General features: G+C 30.9%; 1 protein-coding gene across 2 annotated transcripts; it reads right to left on the bottom strand.

The window, feature by feature from the left end:
- Positions 1-232: 232 nt before the first annotated feature.
- Positions 233-24,641, bottom strand: LOC106471285 (CAAX prenyl protease 2-like). 2 transcript variants are annotated; one of them, XM_022399897.1, is made up of 10 exons: positions 24,512-24,599; positions 22,783-22,895; positions 21,800-21,905; positions 20,500-20,580; positions 19,639-19,699; positions 14,495-14,553; positions 9,213-9,321; positions 7,929-7,997; positions 4,036-4,098; positions 233-1,856 (listed from the first exon to the last, which is right to left on the bottom strand). In XM_022399897.1, coding segments are annotated over exons 2-10 (747 nt in total). In that variant the 5' UTR covers positions 22,785-22,895; positions 24,512-24,599; the 3' UTR covers positions 233-1,659. The 2 variants fall into 2 exon arrangements, with proteins under 2 accessions (XP_022255605.1, XP_013787337.1); XM_013931883.2 differs by lacking the exon at positions 22,783-22,895 and having other exon boundaries at positions 24,512-24,641.

Raw genomic sequence — 24,641 nt, 5'->3', positions numbered from 1 at the left:
TAATTATTGTTTCTTATTAATGGATGCCCAAAAAGAATCAATATATAAATGATTGACTTATAACAAAAATGTGCTTTGTGTAAGCATTGCATTGACACAAATGTGTTTTACCTAGTTAAAAAACAACTCGTTCAAGACTCAGTACTGGTTTCTGTTAATACTTGTCGTATTTTTTGTTTATGAAAACTAGCTTTTCTTGTGTAATACAAACTATAAAAAGCTGTGAGGCCTATTATGTTATTAACGCAAGCTTCTTTTATTAAATTTTCACCAAAAATAAAGTATCCAGTCTTGAGAATGAAACTATGAATGTTTAAATATGGCTGTGAAAATAAACGACTGATTGATAAAAATACTTAAAATTGAGAGTAGAGGACTATAACTGATCAAACCAATGTATTCAGTTGGACTTTTTGACAGTCTAGTGGCAAGTTATGAGACCAAAAGCTAGGACAGCCCTCACAAGATGCCTCAAGTTTTTTTTTTCCCCTATTTCTTTATATAACATGACTCTTCAAAATAAAGAAACAACTACTTGGTATTTTTTAGCTGGTCAGTAAACTATGCATTTTCTTTTATAATGCAAATAAAAAATATACAAGTAAACTATTAACTCCTTTCATTAGTTTTTATATTCAAGTAACTTTAAACTTGTAATAATTTTTCTCTCATTGTTGCAAATAAATTTGATACGTGTTCTTATTCGACAATTCATCAAAGGAGTAAAGTTATATGCTGAAGGAACATAACTAAAACACTGATAACTTAACAAAGATGATTTTTGCATTACTTATCCTACTCAATCAATCTCAAAGTTCATCACTGGCAAACTGTAGTCAAATAAAGAAAACAAAAATTCACATGGAAAAAATCATTTATACATATATCTTTATTTCTAGAATAACCTATAAAAAATGAAGTCGGGCTTATAAAGTTTATGTTACATTTCTTACTTTAAGTTTGTGCCCAAGGAGCTCCAGGTACAAATCTAACTGGATTTAAAAAATACCCTGTGTGATTTTCATTTTAAGATCAACGACAAAACTAATTCTTTATCATGATGAAGTGATAATTTTAATTGTATATCACAATTAAAATACAACCAACTCAGCTGCCTCTATACTAGATAAATCTTTACATGTTATACTAGCTTATCCCATTGTGTTTTTTTTATAGTTTTTGAGATAACACTGTATTAAAATGATGAAAAAATTCATATTAACATTTTTTGTTACTGATTATTAAAATAACAAATAATTTTTGTTGCTATAAATTCTATATAATATTCCTGGAAGATTTATAGTTTTGACGTTTTCAGCTATTTTGATACTAGCAAAATGATTAATTACTGTCATACGCTGTTATTATTGAAAAAATTTTTTAAATTTTTAAAAGAAGCTATAGGTGGTACTTGGTGGATTTTCTGTCCAATTAGTACAAATAAATGTTTCCAGCATACATATTTTAGTAGCTCTTATTTCTTCCATAAACTCTATTGATATGTTAACATATGTTTCTAATACAATATAGGTAAGTTGTATCATAAAAACAGCAAATTATGCAAAGTCTCTTACAATGATGAATGAAATGAACATTTTTAAACAGTCTTCAAAATAAATATTAGTGTGAAAGAAATACTTTTCATTTATAAAAATAATTTCAGACATATACCAAATTACTGAATATTGCAGGTTTTGTAAGTGGTTCCAGTAATACCAACCACCCAAAGAAACCCAGCAAAAACAAGATAACTAAAAAGGTACGGACTGGTTGCTTGTAGCTTAACACTTCAATGAAATCGGGAAAGCCCATGTGGTTACAAAAAGCATGTGCTATAAACGGTGCCATAAAATGACCTAAAAAAATGTAAAAAAATTAAATCAAATAACAATTCAGAGCTGCCAACCTTTATCATTATTATTATTTTGAAATAGAATTTTCAAAGTTGGAAAAAAAACAAGAACAAAAATTTATTCAAGTATAAGATAACAACATTTTGCAGTCATTTTAACGTACAGAAACCATTTAAGGTTGGTTTTCTCCCAAATATTTCATTTTACTACAAAGATACAACAGATTATACTGAAATAAAACTAAGACTTGATAAATATAACCAAGGATGTTGAATCATATTATGAACCAGAATTTAATATCGAGTATCAAAATGGTAACAACAGTTCAAATAATGTTGGATCCTGAAAACTATAATTAGAATGTTGTATCATTATATTAGCAACCACAGTTAGGTATTTTATTACACTAATTAATAAGAATTAATTCATTACTATATTCCCATAATCATGCTTAAAAGTTTTTAAGCCTCCTAACCAGTATTCTACACTTAACACTAGACTGAGATGCTATAATATCCAACAGAATAAACAAACCATAGTTACAGATACATCATACAACTAACCAGTTACAAATGTGTCACTTCAGTAATCAAAATTAATATCAGTAAACATGGTTACAAATATAACACTTATCCATGATAGTTACACAAGTATTATCCATTTCAGTAGCCATACCTACAAATGACAGTCATCATGTTGGTAACCATGGTTACAAACTTATGAACGATAAAAGTTCTTCTATACAATTAGCAGATTAAACAATATGATGAAAAAGAGTGGCAAAGCAAGTCTTTGGGGCAAGGTTTTCTTATTCCCTCACCCACTAATCCTTTTCCCACAATCTCACGTATACAATAATTTCTTCTCCTTTTCTTCATTACCAAGCCATTTCTCTGTCAACTTATCACCTAATATCAAAATACATTTTCTTTAACAAAAAATTATACAAATATTTTAAAAACACTGCAATCCAATAATGATTTCATCAACCATTACTTGAAAATTCTCATAGTACTGAGCATTAGGGCCCTAGCATGCCTGGTGATTAGGGTGCTCAACTCACGATCTAGAGTTCACAAGTTCGAATCCCCATTGTCAAACTTGCTCATCCATCCTATATGGTTGCAAATTGGGTCAACCATCCGGGTGTAAAAAGTATTAGCTTACAAAATTACTAGCTGACCTCAAACTAGTTGAGATTAAGGTCATAACGAAAAAAAAAAAAATTAGTGCATTAGACTGTTTGGGGTGAACATTAAATCACTGAGGCCATTCCTAAATCTTAACACAACACTGCCATATCTCGTTAAATAATGATAACAGTAGGTCAATGGGGTTTTTAATCTTTACTTTTAGCATTTCACTGGCCAAGCTTTCAGCTTCTATCTTTAAAATCAACTTGTCTCTGTATATATTTCTCAGTTGTTGTAAATCTTTATATTATACTAATCTGAATATTTTTCAGTGTTAATTGATTTATGCACATTCGTTAAAGTATTTTTTACACCTGTTCTTGGTTTCATTGTTGTTAAGCAAATAGCTACGCAATTGATTATCTGTGCTCTGCTCACCATGAGTATTAAAACCTGGTTTTTAGTATCTTAAGCCTGCAGACTTACTGCTTAGCCATTGGAGGGCAAACTCAAAAATCTGTTCTTGCCTATCAGTTAACTTGAAGACTGTTAAAAGAGAGAAGTTGAGAACTTGTTCAATTTATTGTTTTCTATCATTTAGAAATCTTACTTTATTATTACATTTTTTACATAAAACTTGTAAAGTTTTTGGTGGAATTTTCACTCCCCAGTAAAATGGAACCCAGGGACAACTGCATCACCTATTTCTACCCACTGATGAGAAGCTTGTTCATTCAAAGAAAATATAATGGAGTAGAAAGATTTTTTGATACGAGGGAACAAAATGTGTGTAGGTGTTACACGCCCTGCAGCACATGCACTTGATTCCATGAACATACCCCTGCAGACTGATAGCTGATGAGTGGCATGGTGTCCACTACATCACAGAAGTTACAGATTTTCTATATAATAACTCCAGAGGTACTACATGTTTGACCCTTTCTCTCTCTCCCTAAAATTCAAACATTTTTTTTAAATATTGGGAAGGGAGGGTTCCCCCTTTTCCTACTTCACTAGTAATGACACTTGTTGAGGTATAGAATACTCACCTGTTCTCAAGAATAAATATGCTGAGTAGACTCCAAACAGACTAGTATACAGAAACTGAAATACTAAAGAAAAAAAAAAGACAGGCTTAGGCCATGTTTTATATCACAAGATAATTATTTTATAATCATAATTTTTCTTGTATGAGTTTAGAGGAGGCCTTAGGTTGGTACAGGGGCCTGTGCAAATTTAAGAATGCATGGGGTGAACACAGTGAAAAAAATGTATAATTATGTCATCATGACAAACCTGTCAACTCTACTACCCCTATATGAATCTGATAAACTTTAAATGAAAGACCATCAAAATAAAATACCTCATATTATGTAATACTTCACAGTTTAATTTGATTAGATGGTTTCCAAGTTGTTTTTTTTTCAATTAAGAATAGCTAAAGTTATAACTGTACTTAAACAGAAGATATGTGACAACTATTCATACATCAGCTTTTTGTCAATGGACAATTGTTACCACTATCTTGAGTTTGGCTAGCATAATATTAAACTTAATTATTTACACAATAACAATAGTATCTATAATTAACAGTATGGAATACAAAAGAGGTCAGAGGCCAAATAGGAAAATGAAAATTAAATAAAGAATTCCTTATTCAGTGTGGATCCTCTACGAGCACGGGTCCTGGTGCTACTGCACCACTTCCACCTGCATAAGGCCACCCCGATGATTTTACAAAATTGCATACTTATTGATAGAATAGAAAAAAATAATGCAAGAAACAATAATCAAGATATCAACATAATTTGAAAATAAAGAAGACCATTATTTTAAATGTAGAACTGTTGCAATTATAGAAACATTTAAAACAAAAACAAAACTGAAATTACAAAACTTTTTTTATACCATTCACTACTAGCAGGATCCATGTATTGTAATATGCTGAGTAAATACACGTATTTGTCTGTAAAAATATACAGTCTAAAGAACTGAGTAAAAAGAGAATGAAATTCTTCATTTTCTATTTAAAGCACATAAAGTCAGTAGTAATTAGTGGGATTAAATGTAATATTCAGGGTACATAAATAGTTCACAGATGTTAGTGGGACTATCAATTTTAGAATTATTGCACACGTGGATTATTAACACAAAGCTGTCTCTAACTCTGAACTGATAGAACTGAGAAAAGGCAACATCAACAACAACCACTACCAACTTTTGGACAACTCTTTCCTAATCTCTAGAAAAGTACATGCATGAAATTCTAAAGGTGTTTAGAGAAAGTACACTTCTGTAACTTGATGAACATTGCTAAACTTTACTTGTATGTCTGAAACACAACACGTATGATGTTAATTATCTCAACTCAACATGACTGAAACATGGTACAGTAACACATGGCATTACTTAACTCTCCTTACAAGACAAACACGGCATGCATGACATTATTAAATTCTACTGAACATGTCTAAACACAGCATATATCATGTTAACTAACTCAACATGACTGAAACATGGTACACATGACATTACTAAATTCTACTGAACATGACTGAAACAGTTTGCATGGCATTATCATACTCTACTTATATGATAAAAACATAACATACATGGCATTACTAAACTACTTAAATGACTGAAACATGAAATTACTGAACTCTACTTAACATGATAAAAATTCAGCATGTATGGTATTACTACACTTTATTTACATGACTGAAACATGGTATTACTAATCTCTACTTAACATGACTGAAACACAGTATACATGGTATTGTAAACCATGGTAGTGGTTCATAATAGGGATCACCCATTTATTCTTTGTTATTATTATTTAATACTGTTCCAATAGGCTAAAGCAAAAATGGCTGTGAGTATTGTAATTAAACCTGGGCAATATTACTAAATGCATCATTGCACAATGTGTAAAGTAGTTTTTAAGTTTATTTGATTATCTATCAAATAACAGTTCACACCCAATTGTTTCAATGTAGTCTGTCATTTACAAGGAGCCTCATAGTCTACTACATACCTGTGTAAGTAATTTAATGTTTATATGACAGGCATGACACATGTACCACAGCGATTATTAACTTATTGTTGCAACTGTATTGATGTTGCATATAATTTATATATAGGGTTCCTACCTTTCTAGACACAAAACTGCTCACAGAATCACTTTTTTTTACTCCTGCATGATTGATTTCAGCCATGTTATACAAACGTCTAGGCTGTCTCCCACAACAGAAATCTTTAAGCCGTAGTTTAAAAGATAGCAACAAGTTCAGTTTCGAGCACCGGATCAGCAATCACAGTAACTGCTGTTGGCAAGTGTCGAATTACAGCCAATGCTACATGATTGAGAATTTTATAGATACTGCAAATAGAGTAGCCATCCTTGAAGTTGACTATAAGGAGTGGAAAGAATTGTGTAAGCAGGAGATGCAAAAATGACGGTGATTCTAGGTGTAAGTGAGACAGCAGTTTTGTAGATATACATTGTACTTAGAAAATATTTAGTTTCTGATAAAGTTTGCAACAGTGATGGGCCAACAGGGTTTAGGGTTGTCACAGTGGAAGAGAGTCACAGAAATGTCATGACCCAAACTCCATCATAAATGGAGAGGGGAAAGGTTAATTGTTAATTAACATGTTTTCCACCTTGTAGAGTGTGCAGAATATCACTCTAAGAGGAAATCTGGCCAGCTGCAGCAAAACTGTGACCTATGGCCAGCGGAGAGGAGTAAGAGAAAATATAACAACTATAAGAAATATTAAGAATGCTTATTTGTATAAATATCCTATTATATTATGATACATTGTCTTATATACAACTTAAAAAACTAAAGTCTGCATGTATATAAATATATGTATATATATATATATAAAAATATTAGCTAACATGCATTTATAAAACTAATGCGGTTACAAAATCTAGTCCATGCACCATACCAGTATAGTTTAGTAGTTTCTCCAATCTAGTGTTTACCATATAGCTACAGGATATAAATATAGTAGCTATATACATTTTACAAACATATACATAACATGTGGTATGCTGATCACCATGAATCATATTAATCATACATACAGTAACACAATGAATGGTAACATTGTGACGATGATATCAGGAGCAATAGCCATCCAATCTGCATGAAGCCAATCAAGAGGCTGTCATTGCTTTCCGAGAGAGCATCATACACCAACTACGTATTTCATTATTTCAAATAGGACAGTATTGTTAATATACATATTTATGTCCATCATGGACATAAAAAACTAAAGAAACAAGATTATTAAAAATTGTTAATTTAAAAATGGGGAATAGGGATCATCAAAAAAATACTGAAACAAGATAGGTAGCTTAAAGTGAAAAAGTAAACAAACAAGCTTAAGGTTTGAAACATAGTGTTGGCATTATTTCCTCAAGCTACAAATCCCTATTTTGACTCCATGTCTAAAAGCTGTAATATTTAGGAGAGTCAGAAGGATTTGTAACTTAAGTAGATAACGTCAACACTATGTCTCAAACCTTAAGCTTGTTTGTTGACTTTTTTGGCAATTTTATTTTCACTTTAAGCTACTTATCTTATTTCTGTATTTTTTGATGATCCCTATTCCCCATTTTTAAATTAACAATTTTTAATAATCTTGTTACTAAACTCTACAGATATGATTGAAATAGTATGAATAGCATTATTAAATTCTACTTATGTGACTGAAACAGGGCGTTAATAAATACTACTTAATAAGACAGAAATACAGAATGCATGGCATTACTACACTCTATATACATGACTGAAAGATGAAATTACTAGACTCTACTTACCATGAAAGAAACACAGCTGTTTTAAACTATTTGCATGATTAAAACATAGTATGTTCAGCATTACTACACACTACTTATATGATTGAAACATGGTATTAATAAACGACTTACATGACTGAAACACAGCATGTGTGGTATTAGTTGATCTCTCCATTCTTTCTCTTAAATGATGTAGATGAGCTGCAAAAAATTCAATTACAAGTTTAAAACAAAACCAAGTTAAATCAGAAAATTCTAAGAATCCTGAAGATGTCTAGATAATAATATAGATACAGTAAAGAAAACTGTTCAATGAACTGTTTCTTTAATCTAATGACAGAAGATTTTTTTATTTGTGCCTTCCCAAAGCTAATGAAAATAAGCCTAAGCTTTTTAAAACAGTTTCTCAATTTTTATAAAAAACATTAATATTAATATAATGATACATTTTTTGAGAGAAAGTGTAAAATAAAAACTTAAAATCTTATGAATGTCATATGAAACTGGTATCCTATATTAATTCATGTTGTTTATTTGTGAATATATTTCTCACAAACTCCTTCCTTAGTTTTGAAAATGCCAAGACCAAATTTGCCAGGCAGACTCAGGATGGCCTGGGGTTTGTGTATTATATCCATATGGCATGGTACCCTTATCCTTATTTATTTGGAGTGCCAAGGGGCTGAAACATGACTGAAAGTTCACCCAGGTATGATTTGGGTCTGTTAGTTGATTTGCAGGATTGCTGAATTCTAATCTGGCATCAGATTTTGTGTTCTTGTCTCCTATCGGGATTTCCAGGAGCACCATTTTTCAAATGGTGCTCATACTACACTCACAAGCTAACAGGAACAAACTTGGGACACATGCTCACATACCATGGGCAGGTGTCCCATTTGCTTTTGTTTTTCAGGTATGGATCCATCTTTGGGGTAGCTATAGAAGTAACTAGAGATAATGAAGAAGCTTGATTGGTATATTGGAGCCTTTATCTGAAAATCACAAGAGGGCCTTTGAACCCCAAAGCACAACATAGGTATTTTATTCTAGTTTTTAATCATTAATGATTGTCATTAATATATAGTTTCAAGTCAAACATTTTATTACATTTTGATTACTTGAAATCCATTATGGTAAAGATTAGGTTGCTTTTGTCTACATTGTTCTTGAAATTATAATTCAATGTTTACCTTAATCTGATCTACTGGAATGTCCAGCTTCTATGCACATCTTGATTGAAACTTTCAATTTACTGTGTTTACATTTACAGGTATGTCCAATTCATTCATAAAGCTAAATGTAATGAGTTTTTATATTTAACTATGTCAGTTTCTAAGTTAGTGTAGCAGGTAAGTTTAAAATAAGAAAAATCAGCTATGATTGTTGTTAATGAAAACAAAAACTTAATATTCTCACCAACTCCGAAGAAAAGTGGGCAGATAACAATGGAAAGTGAAGCACCAAAACAAGGCACCAGTATTGGAAGCATGCAGGCTCGAAAAGTAAACTCTTCAGAAAATGGAGCCTGTTTCAAAGTGAATCAATACCAACAATTTAACAATAAGATGTAAAAACATATCACAAGAAAATTGATCCAAAGTAAATCAATACTAACAATTTAACAATAAAGTGTAAAAAACATATCACAAGAAAATTGATCTAAAGTAAATCAATACTAAAAATTTAACAATAAGAAGTAACAAATTTATCACAAGAAAATTTTTAGTTAAGTCATGATATACTATCCAAACACATAAAGAAATGGTTCTATCGACTCAAGTATATTTCACAAAATTTTCTTTCCAAATCCGCAAACTCCATTTAAAAATTAGTGACATTCTTTCATTTTTACCTAAAAAACATTTATTTCATAGTCATTTATATCTTGCAAAATGTGTATAGAACTCAAATATCCTCTCTCTCTCTAAGACACTTTTTAGTCATGACTTCATTGTAATGGTTTTCAAAAACATGACTTATTAGAATTTATAATAATGCTTAATTGTAAATATTATGAAGTAATACTTTCAATTCAAAATAACATTAGTGAAGTTTGTAAGTTAGCACTTTCCTACACTGAAAATGTATTTCTGATAGATACTTACCTCCACTCACAAAAATAGCTTTTCTCAACCAGCACTGCTCTCTGTTGGTGCAAATTTTCAATGCATGTCACTAACCTTCCATCTCTTGCTTCTGCATATCCACATGCAAATGATGATCATCCACAGTAGGTAGAGTATCACCTACCTCTCCACCTCAAAACAGGAATTGGTAGGGAAAATGAGCTTCCGAACCAAAATATGTCACCACATGCACGCATTTCCAACACCAGGTCTGCTGCGAACCAACATCAAACAGATGGTAGGAAGGTGGAAAGCCCTGACACCAATGAGTATGGTACTTCAAGTCTACAGTAGGAGGAGGATATCCAGGCATATACAAATAGGAGAACATGTGCTGCAACCAGCTAAATCAGCACCAGATCTGCTGAGAACTGACATCCAGCAGATGATAGGAAGAGGGACTGCAAACCTGGGGTGAATCTCCAGTCCAAAACCTGGTGGCAGTGAGCATTTGTTATCCAATCTGCAGTAGGAGGAGGGATAACGGCTAGTACACATGTGAGGATTTACTTAGGTGCACCATCTCCAACCAAAACTAGACCAACCAGGAATGTACATCTGGTGGATAGTTGGAAGGAGGAATATCACAATAGGAAAAATATTCAGTTAGATATATAGACAAGAATATGATATAGTGCTACAACCAAAACCTGGCAGCATCTGGAATTGTACATCAGGTTTGCACAAGGAAGCGACACCTGCAGAATGCCACTGCCCTACTCTCAACTACGTGGTATGATTCATCACTCAGGAAGACAGGTCTCCATGATCCAACACCCCAGCAGCTAGTAAGTGGTAAGAACTCCCATACTCTACTTGAAGAAAGGGAGGAAAAATGCATTGGAGAGTCCAGAGTACTGCATCACTGGAGACAGTGTAACAGGTGACTGCAATACCCTATTTTGAAAAGCAGAGCTACCATGTAAATGGAGTCAATAAAAAAAACCTGGCAGCATCTAGAATTGTACATCAATAGGAAGACTCTCAAAGCCACGGAGCACCAGAAATGGCCAACAATCGCTGTCTGCTTTATGATGCAAAAATCCACTAGAGAGAACTACTAGCAGTCTCACAGAACATCCAATCTCTACAGTGAGCACAACCCAAACCTATAACATAATTGTTTAGGCATAGATGACAATGTAATGGAGACACACAACCAACACCTGGCACCATTTGGAATTGTACATCAGGTCCATGGTAGGAAGAGCTAGAACATAACTGCGCATTGTTGCAAGATGGACAGTGCAAATTTTCAAAGAACAAAGTATACCTGATTAGGCACCACTTGCCATAGGGTGGGATCCACAGTACTTTAGCAAAAAGACCCCTGAAAAAGTAAGAAAAGTTTGAAAAAAAAGCAACTTTTCACAATACCAAAAAGAAAAAATTTTAATTAATAGTAAAGAAAGACAAAGTCAGCAGTAGCAAATTACAACAAATCTACAAGCAAAAACTAGCACATCTGTACAGTACTAATGCCAATTGAGAAGTGATTAACGAGTATGGATGTGAAGAGGGCACTGGTTACAATAGGAGAGGTGTCGCACTCCTATTGGTAGAAAACTGCTGCATGATCATTTGCATGAAGATATGCGGATGTAAAGAGGGTGCTGGTTACAATAGGAGTGGTGTCACCCTCTTATTGGTGGAGAAGTGCTGCATGATCAGAAGCAGAAGGTGAGTAGCGTGTTGAAAATTTGTGCTAATAGAGGGTAGTGCTGGTTGAGAAAAGCTATTTTGTGAGAAGAGGTAAGATATTGTATTGGAAAAAAACAGTCAAATATTTCACATAATAGGTTACTTTGATTATATGACTGTTTTGCTCTCACTACACACCAAAGTAGTGATGACTGACAAGTTTGTGTGCATAATATGAATAGCTATGTAAAATAAGGGAGGTTGGATGATATAGTAATATTGGAATTACAAGGATTTATACAAGTATGTGACCATTATAGGTGCTGAAATGCCAACTTCAGAAGATCAGTATTATTCTGCTAGTCTATTTAATGTAACATTTTTCTTTCTTTCCTGTGTACAAGTGGGGATCAAAGTGCACATGATATGACCTTTCACAAAGCTAAGTTCCAAATTTAATTAAATAACTTTATCATCAATGTATTTAGATGATCTCGGCATCAAAACGTAGTTCCTATTCAAATTTTAATATTTTACAAGTTTCAACTATTTCATTTTTAAAGAAAACATTTAAATAAATTCCCAATCTTCACTTTACTGTATCATGGAATACTTCTCTCTCTTCACTTCAAACTGCTCATTTTTGATATTCTTTCTACTTCTATTTGAGCTTTTGAGACATTTATAGGATAGATATATACAATACAGGAAGTCAAACCCACATGCCACACCCTCCTATATTACTGTATTTCAAAACATGTTAACTGTCAATATTTCTTTTTGATTTGCTATTGAACTATTTATAACCAACAGAAAGAGAAAATTTTAATTTAATGATTTCCATATTAGGTTAGCTCATTCAGACAACAGCTTCTGAACCATTCCGCCAACAGATTGACTGTAGCTATCGCCGAGATCACCTTCACAAGGTGAGATAATTATTTTAATATACTTACAGTTTGGTTAAAAGTCAGTTAAATTATAATAGTTACGGGACATTGTGTTCTTTATACAAGCTATTATTTTGTGTTCCAAACTGCATATTTGAGATAAATAAAAATTAAGTAACATACTAACAACAACCCTACCAAAAACTATGGTTAACTTTTATTGTAACTTTAAGTGCAAAAAAATACAAAACCCATAAATAAGTACTAAATTTATTGTTTTTTTATACCTATTTTTAAATTTTTGTAATAAAAGTAACTAAAATGAAAAAGCAGAAATTTATTAGGTTGGGTAAGAAAACTTAAATTAGAAACAAGTTACATAAAACCAGTTTCTCCACAAGGAATGTATGCAAGCTGCTCGTGCATGATTTAATTCAATATCTGTTTACTGTAATTTGTACTATACCCTCACACAGTGATTTATTGCTTTCTTATGCTAGTTTAATAGTTAAACAAGGTTCACAGAGCATTAAATGAAATCAGTTGTGAAAAACTTAAAGGACTGAATATTTTAGGATGAATAACTGTAACTGTGTTACAATATGGTGTCATTCTAGAGAGAAAAAAATGGTAAGTTGGATTTATTTCCTATTTTTAGTGTTGGATAAAGAAAATAATAGAAAAAATAAAGTTTTAGTTTCATATTCATTTAGGAGGTTCTAAAGGTTATGTAAGCGAAATATGTGAACTATAAGATCAAAAACAAATTTATTTTGAGAATAGACTGATTAACCAAAGTAAATTCCCAGACAAGTCTTTAGTAGAAATACTTTATCAAAAATTCTGATATTTTTGTGTGCAACATATTTGGATTGTTTACCAAATTTCATAAAGATACACTAAATATATTTAGAAGTATGGTATTTATTAGTAAAAATTAATTCTCAAATATGGAATTTACTCTGTGCATATACGGTTAAGAGCAACTGCTCTCCATAACTAGCTGCATTTGGTGAATGGCAAGTTACATGGCTGAGTAAGAACCCATATCTGCTGCTAATTTTATTTCACAAGTGAGGCTTTCATGTACAAATTACAGCTGATAGATTGTGAAGGTCCTATTACAGTAAATACTGGGAGACATTCTATCGTTTCTATTATATAGTTTTTACCACTACTTTATTTGTCAATCTATAAATGCATTACTATTTTGCTTTGGCTCAGTTGTTTGAATTTAAAAAAATCAACACAGAAGAAAGAACCTTTCGTTTTCCTTTAAGCTTTGCAATGTAAAGTGGAGCATAGTGCCCCTGATATATTAAAACACAAAATTAATGGAAATCACTTTATTAAAGCCCATAAGGTCTTCATTAAGGGCTAAAACGACATTAATCAACATTAGTTGTTATATACAGAACATTATTTAAGCCCTTAACAAAGCTGCCATGGCAATATATTGGGCTTAAACACCACTATTTCTGGAGTTCTAGATCACATTTTGTTTTTATCTACCATGACTCATGAGACACTGTTGTATTTTCTTTATACATCTATCTGTATATGTATGTGTGTGTGTGTGTGTAAATGTATGCCAATTTATTTTCTTCCAACAAGAGCTGACTAATTTATTTATATTAATCAATAACATGTGAATATTGCTCAGTGAATGTGTTCTTTAAATTTTAAAAATATAAAAAAGATACTGGTAACACTTTGCAAGAATTTTACTGACAGAACTAGATACAAAAAATGCTCTTCCTTATACAGCATCAACACTGATTACAGAATCTACACAACTATTGACATATACATAATATAATATTAAGCCATACATGTCTAAAGTATTGCATCTTTAATCATTAATAAAACATTGTTAAAACTAGATTTAAGATCTTCTCACACAGAGTAAATAACAAAATATAATAACTTACATACTTTTCTTATCAATATAAAAACAGTACAAAATAATCAAGACAATAACACATGCCATAAATTTCACAAATCCATGAAATGTAATATGTGAACTGCTCATTTAACTTACCACAATATGGTTCCTTAGCCATATTAAGTTCCTCAAGTTTGACATCCAGTACCTGGATTCTTAAAAAATAACTACATTAATATATTTAGGTAAGAAACGATTATCCTACCTCTACTAACATGTTTATTTAGGTAACAAAAGATTTTACCTCTTTAACACTTTAGTTAAGATTATCTTACCTCTAGTAACATGTTTATTTAGGTAACAAAAGATTTTACCTCTTGTAACACTTTAGTTAAGATTATCTTACCTCTGGTAAAATGTTTATTTAGGTAACAAAAGATTTTACCTCTTGTAACACTTTAGTTAAGATTATCTTACCTCTAGTAACACTTATCTAAGAAACAAAATATTTTACCTCTGTTAACATGTTTATTTAAGAAAAAAAAAAAGATTTTCCCTTTTGTAACACGTTTAATCAAAATTATCCTACCTCTAGTAACATGTTAACCTAAGAACCAAAAGATTATCCTACTTCTGGTAACATGTTTATCTAAGAACCAAAAGATTATCCTACTTCTGGTAACATGTTTATCTAAGAACCAAAAGATTACAATATCTCTGGTAATATGTCTTCTTTACTATCTTACCAGGAGCAAAACGTTTAAGTTTCTTTATCAATCCAATTGATGAGAGTAAATGAGTTACAATCAAACTTGCAGACAATGCTGTTTTATATATTAATCTAGAAGTTCAAACAACATGATTACACTAGAATAAAACACAGTGGAGTGATACACTACTGTCCATTTGAATTTCCATTTATTAGATGTGAACACTAACAACCTGTTTAATTATATATTTTCTTTCTTTCTAGTTAGTATCTCAGAGTAACCACAATGATTTCTGCATACAATGTATAGCTTAAACATAGGCATAAAAAAATACAACAGCAGATTAAAAAAATAATTACAATTAGGAACTGGCTAAAGTGTTATACAAAATCATATAAATTAATAGTAAGAAAAGGAACAACCCATTAAATTACCACTGTATATAACAAAGGAAAAGCCCTAAACCTCTCTCTCACACACACACACACACAAATTTAGTGTTACAACTAGTCCTTTTGGGTTTTCCTTTGTAATATATTGATATGAGAACTCTCAAAAGATCCTTAAGATAAAAGGATGAAATTTCTAAATGCTCATTTATCAACACAGAAGGAACACATCCTACACTTTTTAGATATGCTAATATTCATTTTTAATGGCATCAACAAATTCATGTCTCCTTAATACATGGAGGAATATGTGGCCTCCAGAGCTAGACGGGTATTTGTTCCTATAATATAACATCAAGTATTGCATAGTGTATTGGGTTAAAATGTGATACTGGTATCATAACAGATAATGTTACGTAAATCGAGACAACATGAGCAGTAATTATGAACTAGAGATACGGTGTTGCTAAAATGTTTCATATGTTGCCCATATGAAACAGCAGAATTCCGTAATACCACTTTTTTTCAAACTGTAAATGTGTTTCAACTTTTTTTTTTTTTACCTAAAGATAGTTGCTCACATTCAAACCAAGCAACTTACTACCACAATTAATACATAAATACAAATGAGGAAGCTTTAAGCTACAATGTGGAATTTGTTTATCTGTTATTGAGCACAAAGTTACACAATGGGCTATCCATGCTCTGCCCACCATACAAGCAACAATACACAAGTACAAAGGAGAAAACTCTAAGATACAATGTAGAATTTGTGTGTTTGTTTGTTCATTATTATGCACAAAGCTATACAATGGGCTATCTGTGCTCTGCCCACGATAGGTATCGGAACCCGATTTTTAGTACCGTAAGCTGTGAGACTTACCACTGAGCCAACTGGGAGCAAACAACAATGTAGAAACACAAAAGAAAAAATATCTAAATATAAAACAAAACTTGTAAAACAATACACATAAAAGATAGAAACATATTTCGATATAAATTATGATATCACAAGCAAGATAATTAAACAATTATTTTAAATAAAATTTATCACATACAAAAAATACTAAAATTTGTTTCAGATATTTGTGCAAAACTGCCAAAGGATTATATGTGCTAGCTGTCCCTAATTTTGAACTGATTTGGAAGGCATTTAATCAACACCACCGAACACCAACTCTTGGGTTTTTCTAATCAAATAGTGGAATTTGACTGTCACTCTTATGACACATTCACAACTCTTAAAGTGCAAGGAGCACAATTTTGCAGCAAATATGGGACAAGAACAATGGACTCTTGGATCCACAGTCCAGCATGCTAACCACTAGGGCACACTTAGCCCACTTAGAGAAATTAAATACAAAAATAGAGGCACAAGAATGATAAAAGATACTTAGATAGATCACAAACAAAAAATGTACAAAAATATATTAAAAAAAAACAGTATAAAACAATCAAAAACTAATACTCTTCATTTAGGAATAACTATATAAAAATATTTCAACGTAAACACAACAATCAAATTATTCAGAATTTCAGATAAAAATAAGTTCACTAAAGAGTTCAGAGTTAACTCTAAAATGCACATGTACATTGATTTGCTATATTTTATTGCATTTTGAAAAAAATCTACAGCCTGAAATAGTTTGAAACTTGAGATAAACTTTTTACAGATTATGTATATAAAATGTCTTATTCTTGTACTTGATATTTTTTATTGTAGTTTTCGATTAATTAATTTTTTGTCTTTCTATGTTTCTTTTAAACTTTCTTGTGATATTTATATTCTCTTAACCTATAAATTTTATTTTTGATTTGATTTAATAAACCTTGCATACAGTTTCATTGTGTTTATATTGACATACAAAAATTATAAACTTTTTACCAAACCAAAATTATAAACAATTTAACATTTTTTTAAATTGTTAATCATAAGGTTTCATTTAATATATGTAATAAGTTGATGATATATATAATAAGTTGATGATATATGTAATAAGTTGATGATATATGTAATACGTTGATGATATCCTTTAAAAGAGAAGAAATGAGATTGTTTTTTGATCATATTAAAAAACAAAAATTCACAATAGAAAAAAAAATGACTGTATAAAGTTCCTAAAGGTGAATATAAAGAAAAAAGAAACATTCAGTGTGAAATTCTCCAGCAGAAGGCTCATGGTAGAACTTATGTAAACTGGTTTTCTGAACATGATAAAAAAGTAAAAATCAGAACATTAGGAAGATGTACAATAGCAGCACCAAAGATAACAAGAAAAACATAAGATAATGTTTCAAAACAAAGAATAATGTTACAATCAGGAAAACACTGAACCAAGAAAAAATGAACACATATAAGAACAAAAGAACTGACCAAAAGACCGAATAAGAGCAAGAGAAAAAAATCTATGTATGGATCAATACGATTTGTAAATGTTATTAGTGAAAGATTACTTAGATTGTAGTACAGATTAAGAAAAAAACACAAATTAAATGTAAAAAGTAAACTCGTAAATAAACCAGGAACTAACATTAAAAGTTTTCTACCAAAGTTATATAATAATGAAAAACATGGTAAAGGCACAGTCTATGAAATAGAATGTTTAGACTACAAAAGTTTCTATATGGGAGAAACAAGTAGAAAAAATATTTATTAGATGCGAGGAACATGAAAAATGAAAAAGTCAAATATAAATGAACATATGATTGAAAAACAACATAAAATAAACTTTAAAAATATTAAAGTATTGAATACAGAGAAAAATTCAAACAAAAGAAAAAATATGGAAGCACTAAGAACCAAAAAATTAAATCCTAACATTAATAAAACATCAGGAGCATTAATAAATTATATCTGTATCAAGTTAATTACATTTAAAACCAGGGGGAGCTAGTATCAGAAACTCAATTATTTGAATGGATATACTTGCAGCTTGAATATACTTGTACCTTAAATGTTGTACAGAAATAAATTCATTATCCCACAAATAGCTGTTTCAAAACTTCATATTGTTCATTAGTTAAGTGGATGTTTCTGAAAAAGTAAGTTTTTTTTGGTGATTTCTTTGCTCATTCAAATATCTACTTAGGCCAATAACAAAAAGTGGCCTTATCAGTAAAATGGAAGTTGATATGGTTGAATGCAAAGCCTACTTCATCTTCTTCCACAAAAAACATTTATTTCCCTATCATACTGCAACAACATAATGCAAATGAAGTATAAAATGATAAAGCCAGTTTAAAAAAATGAAGACAATAATTAGGGTAGAGGTTGTTCACATACATCTTTTTCTGCTAGCAAAATAACACGAAGCTAAGCTTTTATTATTTTGTTCCAATCCCTACATGATATTTGGTTGAACTAGAAACCAAACTGGCTTAAATAGTTGAAGAAAAAATTGAAAAAGAGCTTTCATTATGTGTTTATTCACTAACCTATGGCTTCTCAAAAATGAGATATAGGTAATTACATCCCACCATGACAACCAAGGTTGAGAAACAGTGATTAGCTAAATATCGATAAATCTTCACTTGTATTAAAAGTTATAAGGTTTAAATCAGTGTTATTGTTTTGACTATTTCATCTTTCCGACTAGAGGATTATGAGTGTCATAGTATGCTCAAGATAAGTTCAGGAAATTCACAGAGACTAACGTTTTAGTTTGGAGTGTACTGAAATTAACCAGAACTTTTTTTGAATCTGTATATATAATCTGTTAATTTCAACTTACTAAAATATGTTTCTGAGTTACACTAAAGCTTTTCATTTTGCTTTTAAAGCTTAAACGTATCTTTTAAACTATAAACACTAATAACAGAAAAAGAATGTAACTAAATATTAACTATATCATCAAAATAAATGTAAGACTCATTACATCATGCTTAATAGCACACATTTGGGCTTACTCTTAGGACTATCTTCAAAGTTAAACACTGTTAAGAAGGTTTATTTTACTTATTTGTTATTCATTTTTATATCTTCTCTGTTGGCAAGTTTGTGAATTATGCATCATCTCATTGTTTAGTTTAACATGTTGTGTTAACTTGGTAACACATCATGCATATAGTGTTCTCAGTTATAACACATTCTTAGTTACCATATAACATTTAGCAGGTCTGGAAGAGTTTATTAGAACAGGTTGAGAGCTTTCTCATGTTTAAAAGATCATATAAACATTCAAGACAAATCTTGAGGACTTACTTAAGTATAAGCCACAAACTCCATCCAAATAATGAAGTAGTAATGGACCAGAGAACAGCACCTACAACAAAACAAAAAACTGTTATAGCTAAAATAGCTTTAATAGAAATGTAACAGTTAAATACCTAGATTAAACAATCAGCAAATAGCTACAGAACCTTTACTCACAATTTAGATAATTGAAATTCATTTAAACTTTCACAATCAACTGTACAAATGTAACATAAACTGTGTTGTATATAGCTTAAACAATAAAAAAGCTTGAATGTTTTGTGTAGTAAAGATGTACCTGGGCTATTTTGTTTTAGGATTTTTACCTGAGAAGGGGGATAAAAAACACAGCACATTTCCACTTTTTTTAGAAACTCTTAGCTATGAATTTAAAGACATAAGTTAAATGAGTCAATTATTAACCTTCACAAAGCATAAAGGATTTAATAACAAAAAAAGGGGAACATTATCTAACATTGTCCTTTATACAATTTTTACTTCCTTAACAGGTACCCACAGCTAAAACAGTTAACATTTTTTCTAAAAGATTGAAAATTCTCATAGAATACATTTATATGTTTTTCAGAAAAACTGTAATAAACAAAATCTGTGTTAGTTACACAAATACAGAATGTGAGATCTTTTCTATTCAAGAGTTCAAGATTAGCACAAGGTTTTTTAAAAGTGATTAATATAATACATAGTGGCAACAAATTTAAAACATCTATTTTTAGCATGAAGTAAAGGGTAAATTTAAACATATTTTTCACAATTAATGATCACAAAAATGTCTTTTTTCTTCTTCTTAATGACTAGCTAAACAACAATAAAAAAGTATGACATCATTTAAGCCCACTACTTAAAACTTACCATTGTTAGGCCTAGAGGAAGGACAAAAGCTTGTAGCAAACCCTTCCATCTGAAGCCAAGTAATGTTGGAAGACTACCTCTCTTAAAAAAGACAAAAAAAGTTAATTATTTTTTTACAAACAGTATTAAATACAATTTTATTTCTCCAAATAATAAATAATTAAATATCTAAAATAGTAAAAAACTAAAGATAATTTTCAAATTCCAAATATAAAGGAACTTTTTTAAAGTAATTTTTCAGCCTCATTTGGAAATTTTTAAGTGATGAAACATTTGAAAATTTTAGAAAAAGGCACTTAGATACAAAGTAATATATTCACACTATGCTAATATTTTAATGATTTAAATTTTTTGACTGTGTATTATTTGAGGTTTCTAGAAGTAGTTGCAATCATTTCAAAATGCAATAATTTACAAAACAAGAAGAAAGGCAAAAAATATATGATAGAATATAAGTGTGTGTAAAACTGAAGAACTCAATATGTGATCCACGAAAAGGTTGCATAATTATAAAAATGAACTGTCAGCACAGTGTATAGATCCAAATTTGGTTTGCTGAGATAAAAACAAAAATAAGATTCAGATGGTCCGTGAGCAAAAAAACCTTGACATTATATTCTATCTTTCCAGTTTTGTTCTAAACCAATATTTGTCAAGTGACGATGTCCAAATGATGAATGTTATGTGAAAATAACAGATCATTCTGGAGAACATAAAATTCAAATGTGTTTTTTTGTTGTGCATCTTTTATCCTGTACAGTACCTCAAACAAATGAGTGATGACATCACTAGTTCAAGAACACTGCATCTGTGTGTCTCAAGAGGAGCAGTAGATAACTCAACATGACCAAACACATTGCCATCTCAGTAGTTGAGTTACTAGTTACAAGATTCACATTACTGAACATGCCAGAGAACTTTTTGGTTGGAAGCTTGTGGTATTATAGAGGCATTTTCTCCCAGCTACACAACAAGGCACCACCCCATTTCACACTTAGTATCTGTGAAACAAGAGATAGTCTGCTACTAAACTATTGGCCTGATTGTGCAGGATCATTATAAATGTTATGTGGAGATGTATAGACCTGCATAACATTTCATTGCCTGTCTTTATCTTTCTTTCTTTAAGTTATCATGCTTTAAAATGATAACTGGTAGATACATCAGACTTTTAAGTTATGGATTTAAAAAATTCATTGAATTTCATAAATATCTTGAAAATATACCTCACGCTTCAACACAAGAATTAATTACATAAAAAACACAAAATGTACACATACATGCATTTGAATTTACTTACCTCTCCAAAGTATGTTTTCTCTGAACAAAAAACAACAAACAAAGGAGAAACAACTCCCATTATCAAGACACTCACAAATCTCTTCTTTATTGTGGTTGGATGATCCCTGAGAAAATTAAAAACTTGACTCAATTACAGTTTTCTTTTCGAAAACATGGTAATTAATGTACAATATACAAGACAAAATTCAAAGCAACTTAGTGTTGTAAAACAGTCTTAATTTCACATGAAAATATCATCTGTAAAACAATATACATACATGTATATATCTTTCATATATATGTATATATTAAATGTTCACTTATTCCTACACTTACACAATTATCAACATTATCAGAATCCATTTTAAAAAAGGAAAAGCAAAGTGTAGATCTAAGAGCTCTATACAGAGATGCTCCTATCACAGTCCTCTTATTTTGCGAAGAATGCTAATATCTTGTTAATATTCCAGATTAACAGCAAAATCAGATAATGTTCCTTACTCTTGTGAATATAGATTTACTAATTAAAAATAATACATCTGGGTTGAGTGTACACATGTACTCTGACATGCAAAAAATAATGTAATTTTACAGTTAACAGCACCTCCCTAAATTATAAAAAAGAAAATGCTTTCTGTCAGTCAGATTAAACAAAGAATGCTAATATCTTGTTAATATTCCAGACTAACAGTTTAATCTGACTGACAGAAAGCATTTTCTTTTTTATAATTTAGGGAGGTGCTGTTAACTGTAAAATTACATTATTTTTTGCATGTCAGAGTACATGTGTACACTCAACCCAGATGTATTATTTTTAATTAGTAAATCTATATTCACAAGAGTAAGGAACATTATCTGATTTTGCAATTAGACATATTGGGAATAATTCTGGTAAGAATGAATAAAAAAACGAGTATTAAATGCAAATACTAAGGAGTTGTTCCCTCTCTATTGTACTGAAAATTAATTGAACCAGAGTACAGTCACATGTTAATGGCTTACATTGTGATTGAATCTCATCCAACCAACCAGACAGTGCCACACCAGCAGATGCCTATAAAAGTATAGGCAGTCATACTATTCCCAGTAGTAGTGTGGTGATCAATTCATGAGTCCTAAACAGAAATACCACATGGAAAATGTGAACAAATCAATTTTTTTCTGATGAAGGCTATTCCATGTAACATATTAAGTCAAAATTGAATGTTTCAGTAGAATCTATGAAAAGGACTGCTGTGGGTGAAATCACTGATTACACCAAAAAACTGGTCATTTTATGTCCTCACTGAAGCACTTGATTAATATTTTTGATTATTAGTTTATCACAGCAAATGGAAAAAGGTAACCTTGATGATAAAATTAAATCAAAAAGTATTTTCTGGTAGCAGAAACTATGCACTAGGAGAACAGGTTAGAGAGTGCTCCCAGTCCCTAGCATTGTCAAAATAGCATGAACCAAGAACGGAGCCTTATTTTAGTGCAAACAACCAAAATTCATAGTCACACACACTAAACTATACAAATTATTGAAAACAGTTTTAATAAAAACCATAGAAAATTAAATTACATCCTTTATAATTATAGCAAAACATTAAAGACATAAGTACTGCAAATTGCCCCCTTCCACATAACCACCTTTTTTTCTAGTACTAAATCACTAACCAGATTCAAACCCTAGTGAGATAGGAATGTTTTCAATTTATTGCAGATTGATAAACCTTCAGATTGAAAATATCCTCTAAACGTAATGGGAAAATATGTGATGACATGGATAGCAGCTTGCTTTAGGTTATAATTCCAGTATTACTCACATGGTTTCAACAACAGTACAAGTCAAGGGTTAAGTTCAAGCCATTGTAAAGGCTGAGTGTTTTTTGCTTATTCTAGTTCACTAACACATGCTTTTACTCATTGGTTCTTAGAATATACACTTAAATGCATTCTCAAAGCAAAACTAGAGGAGAACCTCAAAAGGCTAATTTTCCTTTAAAATATTACAGTAACAATATTGTTCAGAGCACTTGAAGTTCACTAAAACATATAACATTATGAAAAACAAGTTCCAACAAAATAAAACTCCCATAAGTTATATGATGAATCAATCAATCATACATCACTTTCAAATGTACAATTATTCAATCATCACAAAACTTTTTTGCTTGTTTCATCTCATAAAAATCTAATAAATAAAACTGCCAGAGTCTCCTAGCTATATCATATGGAAGAAGGAGACAAAACAAGCCGAGAAAAAATTAATTTTTATGGGTTAACTGAAAGTGTGTGTAAGAACTACATGAGGAGCATATATGTAAAAACTGGTATTCAGGTAAGATTGAAACTGCACTCAACTATCCATAATTAGGTAAATCTGGAAAAAATGGGCATGGCAAACTATTTATCCGGTCAGGCAAAATAGTATAACCACAAGTTATAATTATAACTGTTTGTCTTCAAAACTGATGATGACTTTTTATTCATTAATATACAGTATATACTTAATAATACGTTGTACTTTATAGTTGATCTTTTAGTTTCCAAAATTTTCTGTTATCAGTCTCAATGTCGAACAACACTCATTCAGTCCATCACTATAATTTCTAAAGTGTAATCCATGTAATCTGAGTCAAGACTCACTTTACGCGCACTAATTTAGTTAATATTATTGTTTGACATAAATGCCGATAAACAGAAAATGTAATGAACGAAGACGATAAAAATTGCTAATACATACCTGTGAAATTTTGTACGCCAAATGTAAAGGCTACCGACATAAGTACATGCCAGTAATAAACAAGAACCCACGGCTTTCGAACAATTGCTGCCCAACAACGTTATCAGCCCTGCAAAGGGCGCCATGATAG

This window comes from Limulus polyphemus, unplaced genomic scaffold (assembly GCF_000517525.1).
Source record: "Limulus polyphemus unplaced genomic scaffold, Limulus_polyphemus-2.1.2 Scaffold4517, whole genome shotgun sequence".
NCBI lineage: Eukaryota > Metazoa > Arthropoda > Merostomata > Xiphosura > Limulidae > Limulus > Limulus polyphemus.
The sequence above is the reverse complement of the archived record's forward strand: the minus strand, read 5'-3'. Positions and strand labels throughout refer to the sequence as shown.

What these genes read in the sequence shown, in the direction of transcription:
- LOC106471285 (XM_013931883.2), bottom strand. Translation starts at nt 24,636, where the DNA reads ATGGCGCCCTTTGCAGGGCTGATAACGTTGTTGGGCAGCAATTGTTCG. An exon ending in CCCACTTTTCTTCGGAGTTG is followed by an intron (nt 7,998 to 9,212) that starts GTGAGAATATTA and finishes AATTTTTTGCAG; the next exon opens with CTCATCTACATCATTTAAGA. An exon ending in ATATTTATTCTTGAGAACAG is followed by an intron (nt 1,857 to 4,035) that starts GTGAGTATTCTA and finishes ACATTTTTTTAG; the next exon opens with GTCATTTTATGGCACCGTTT.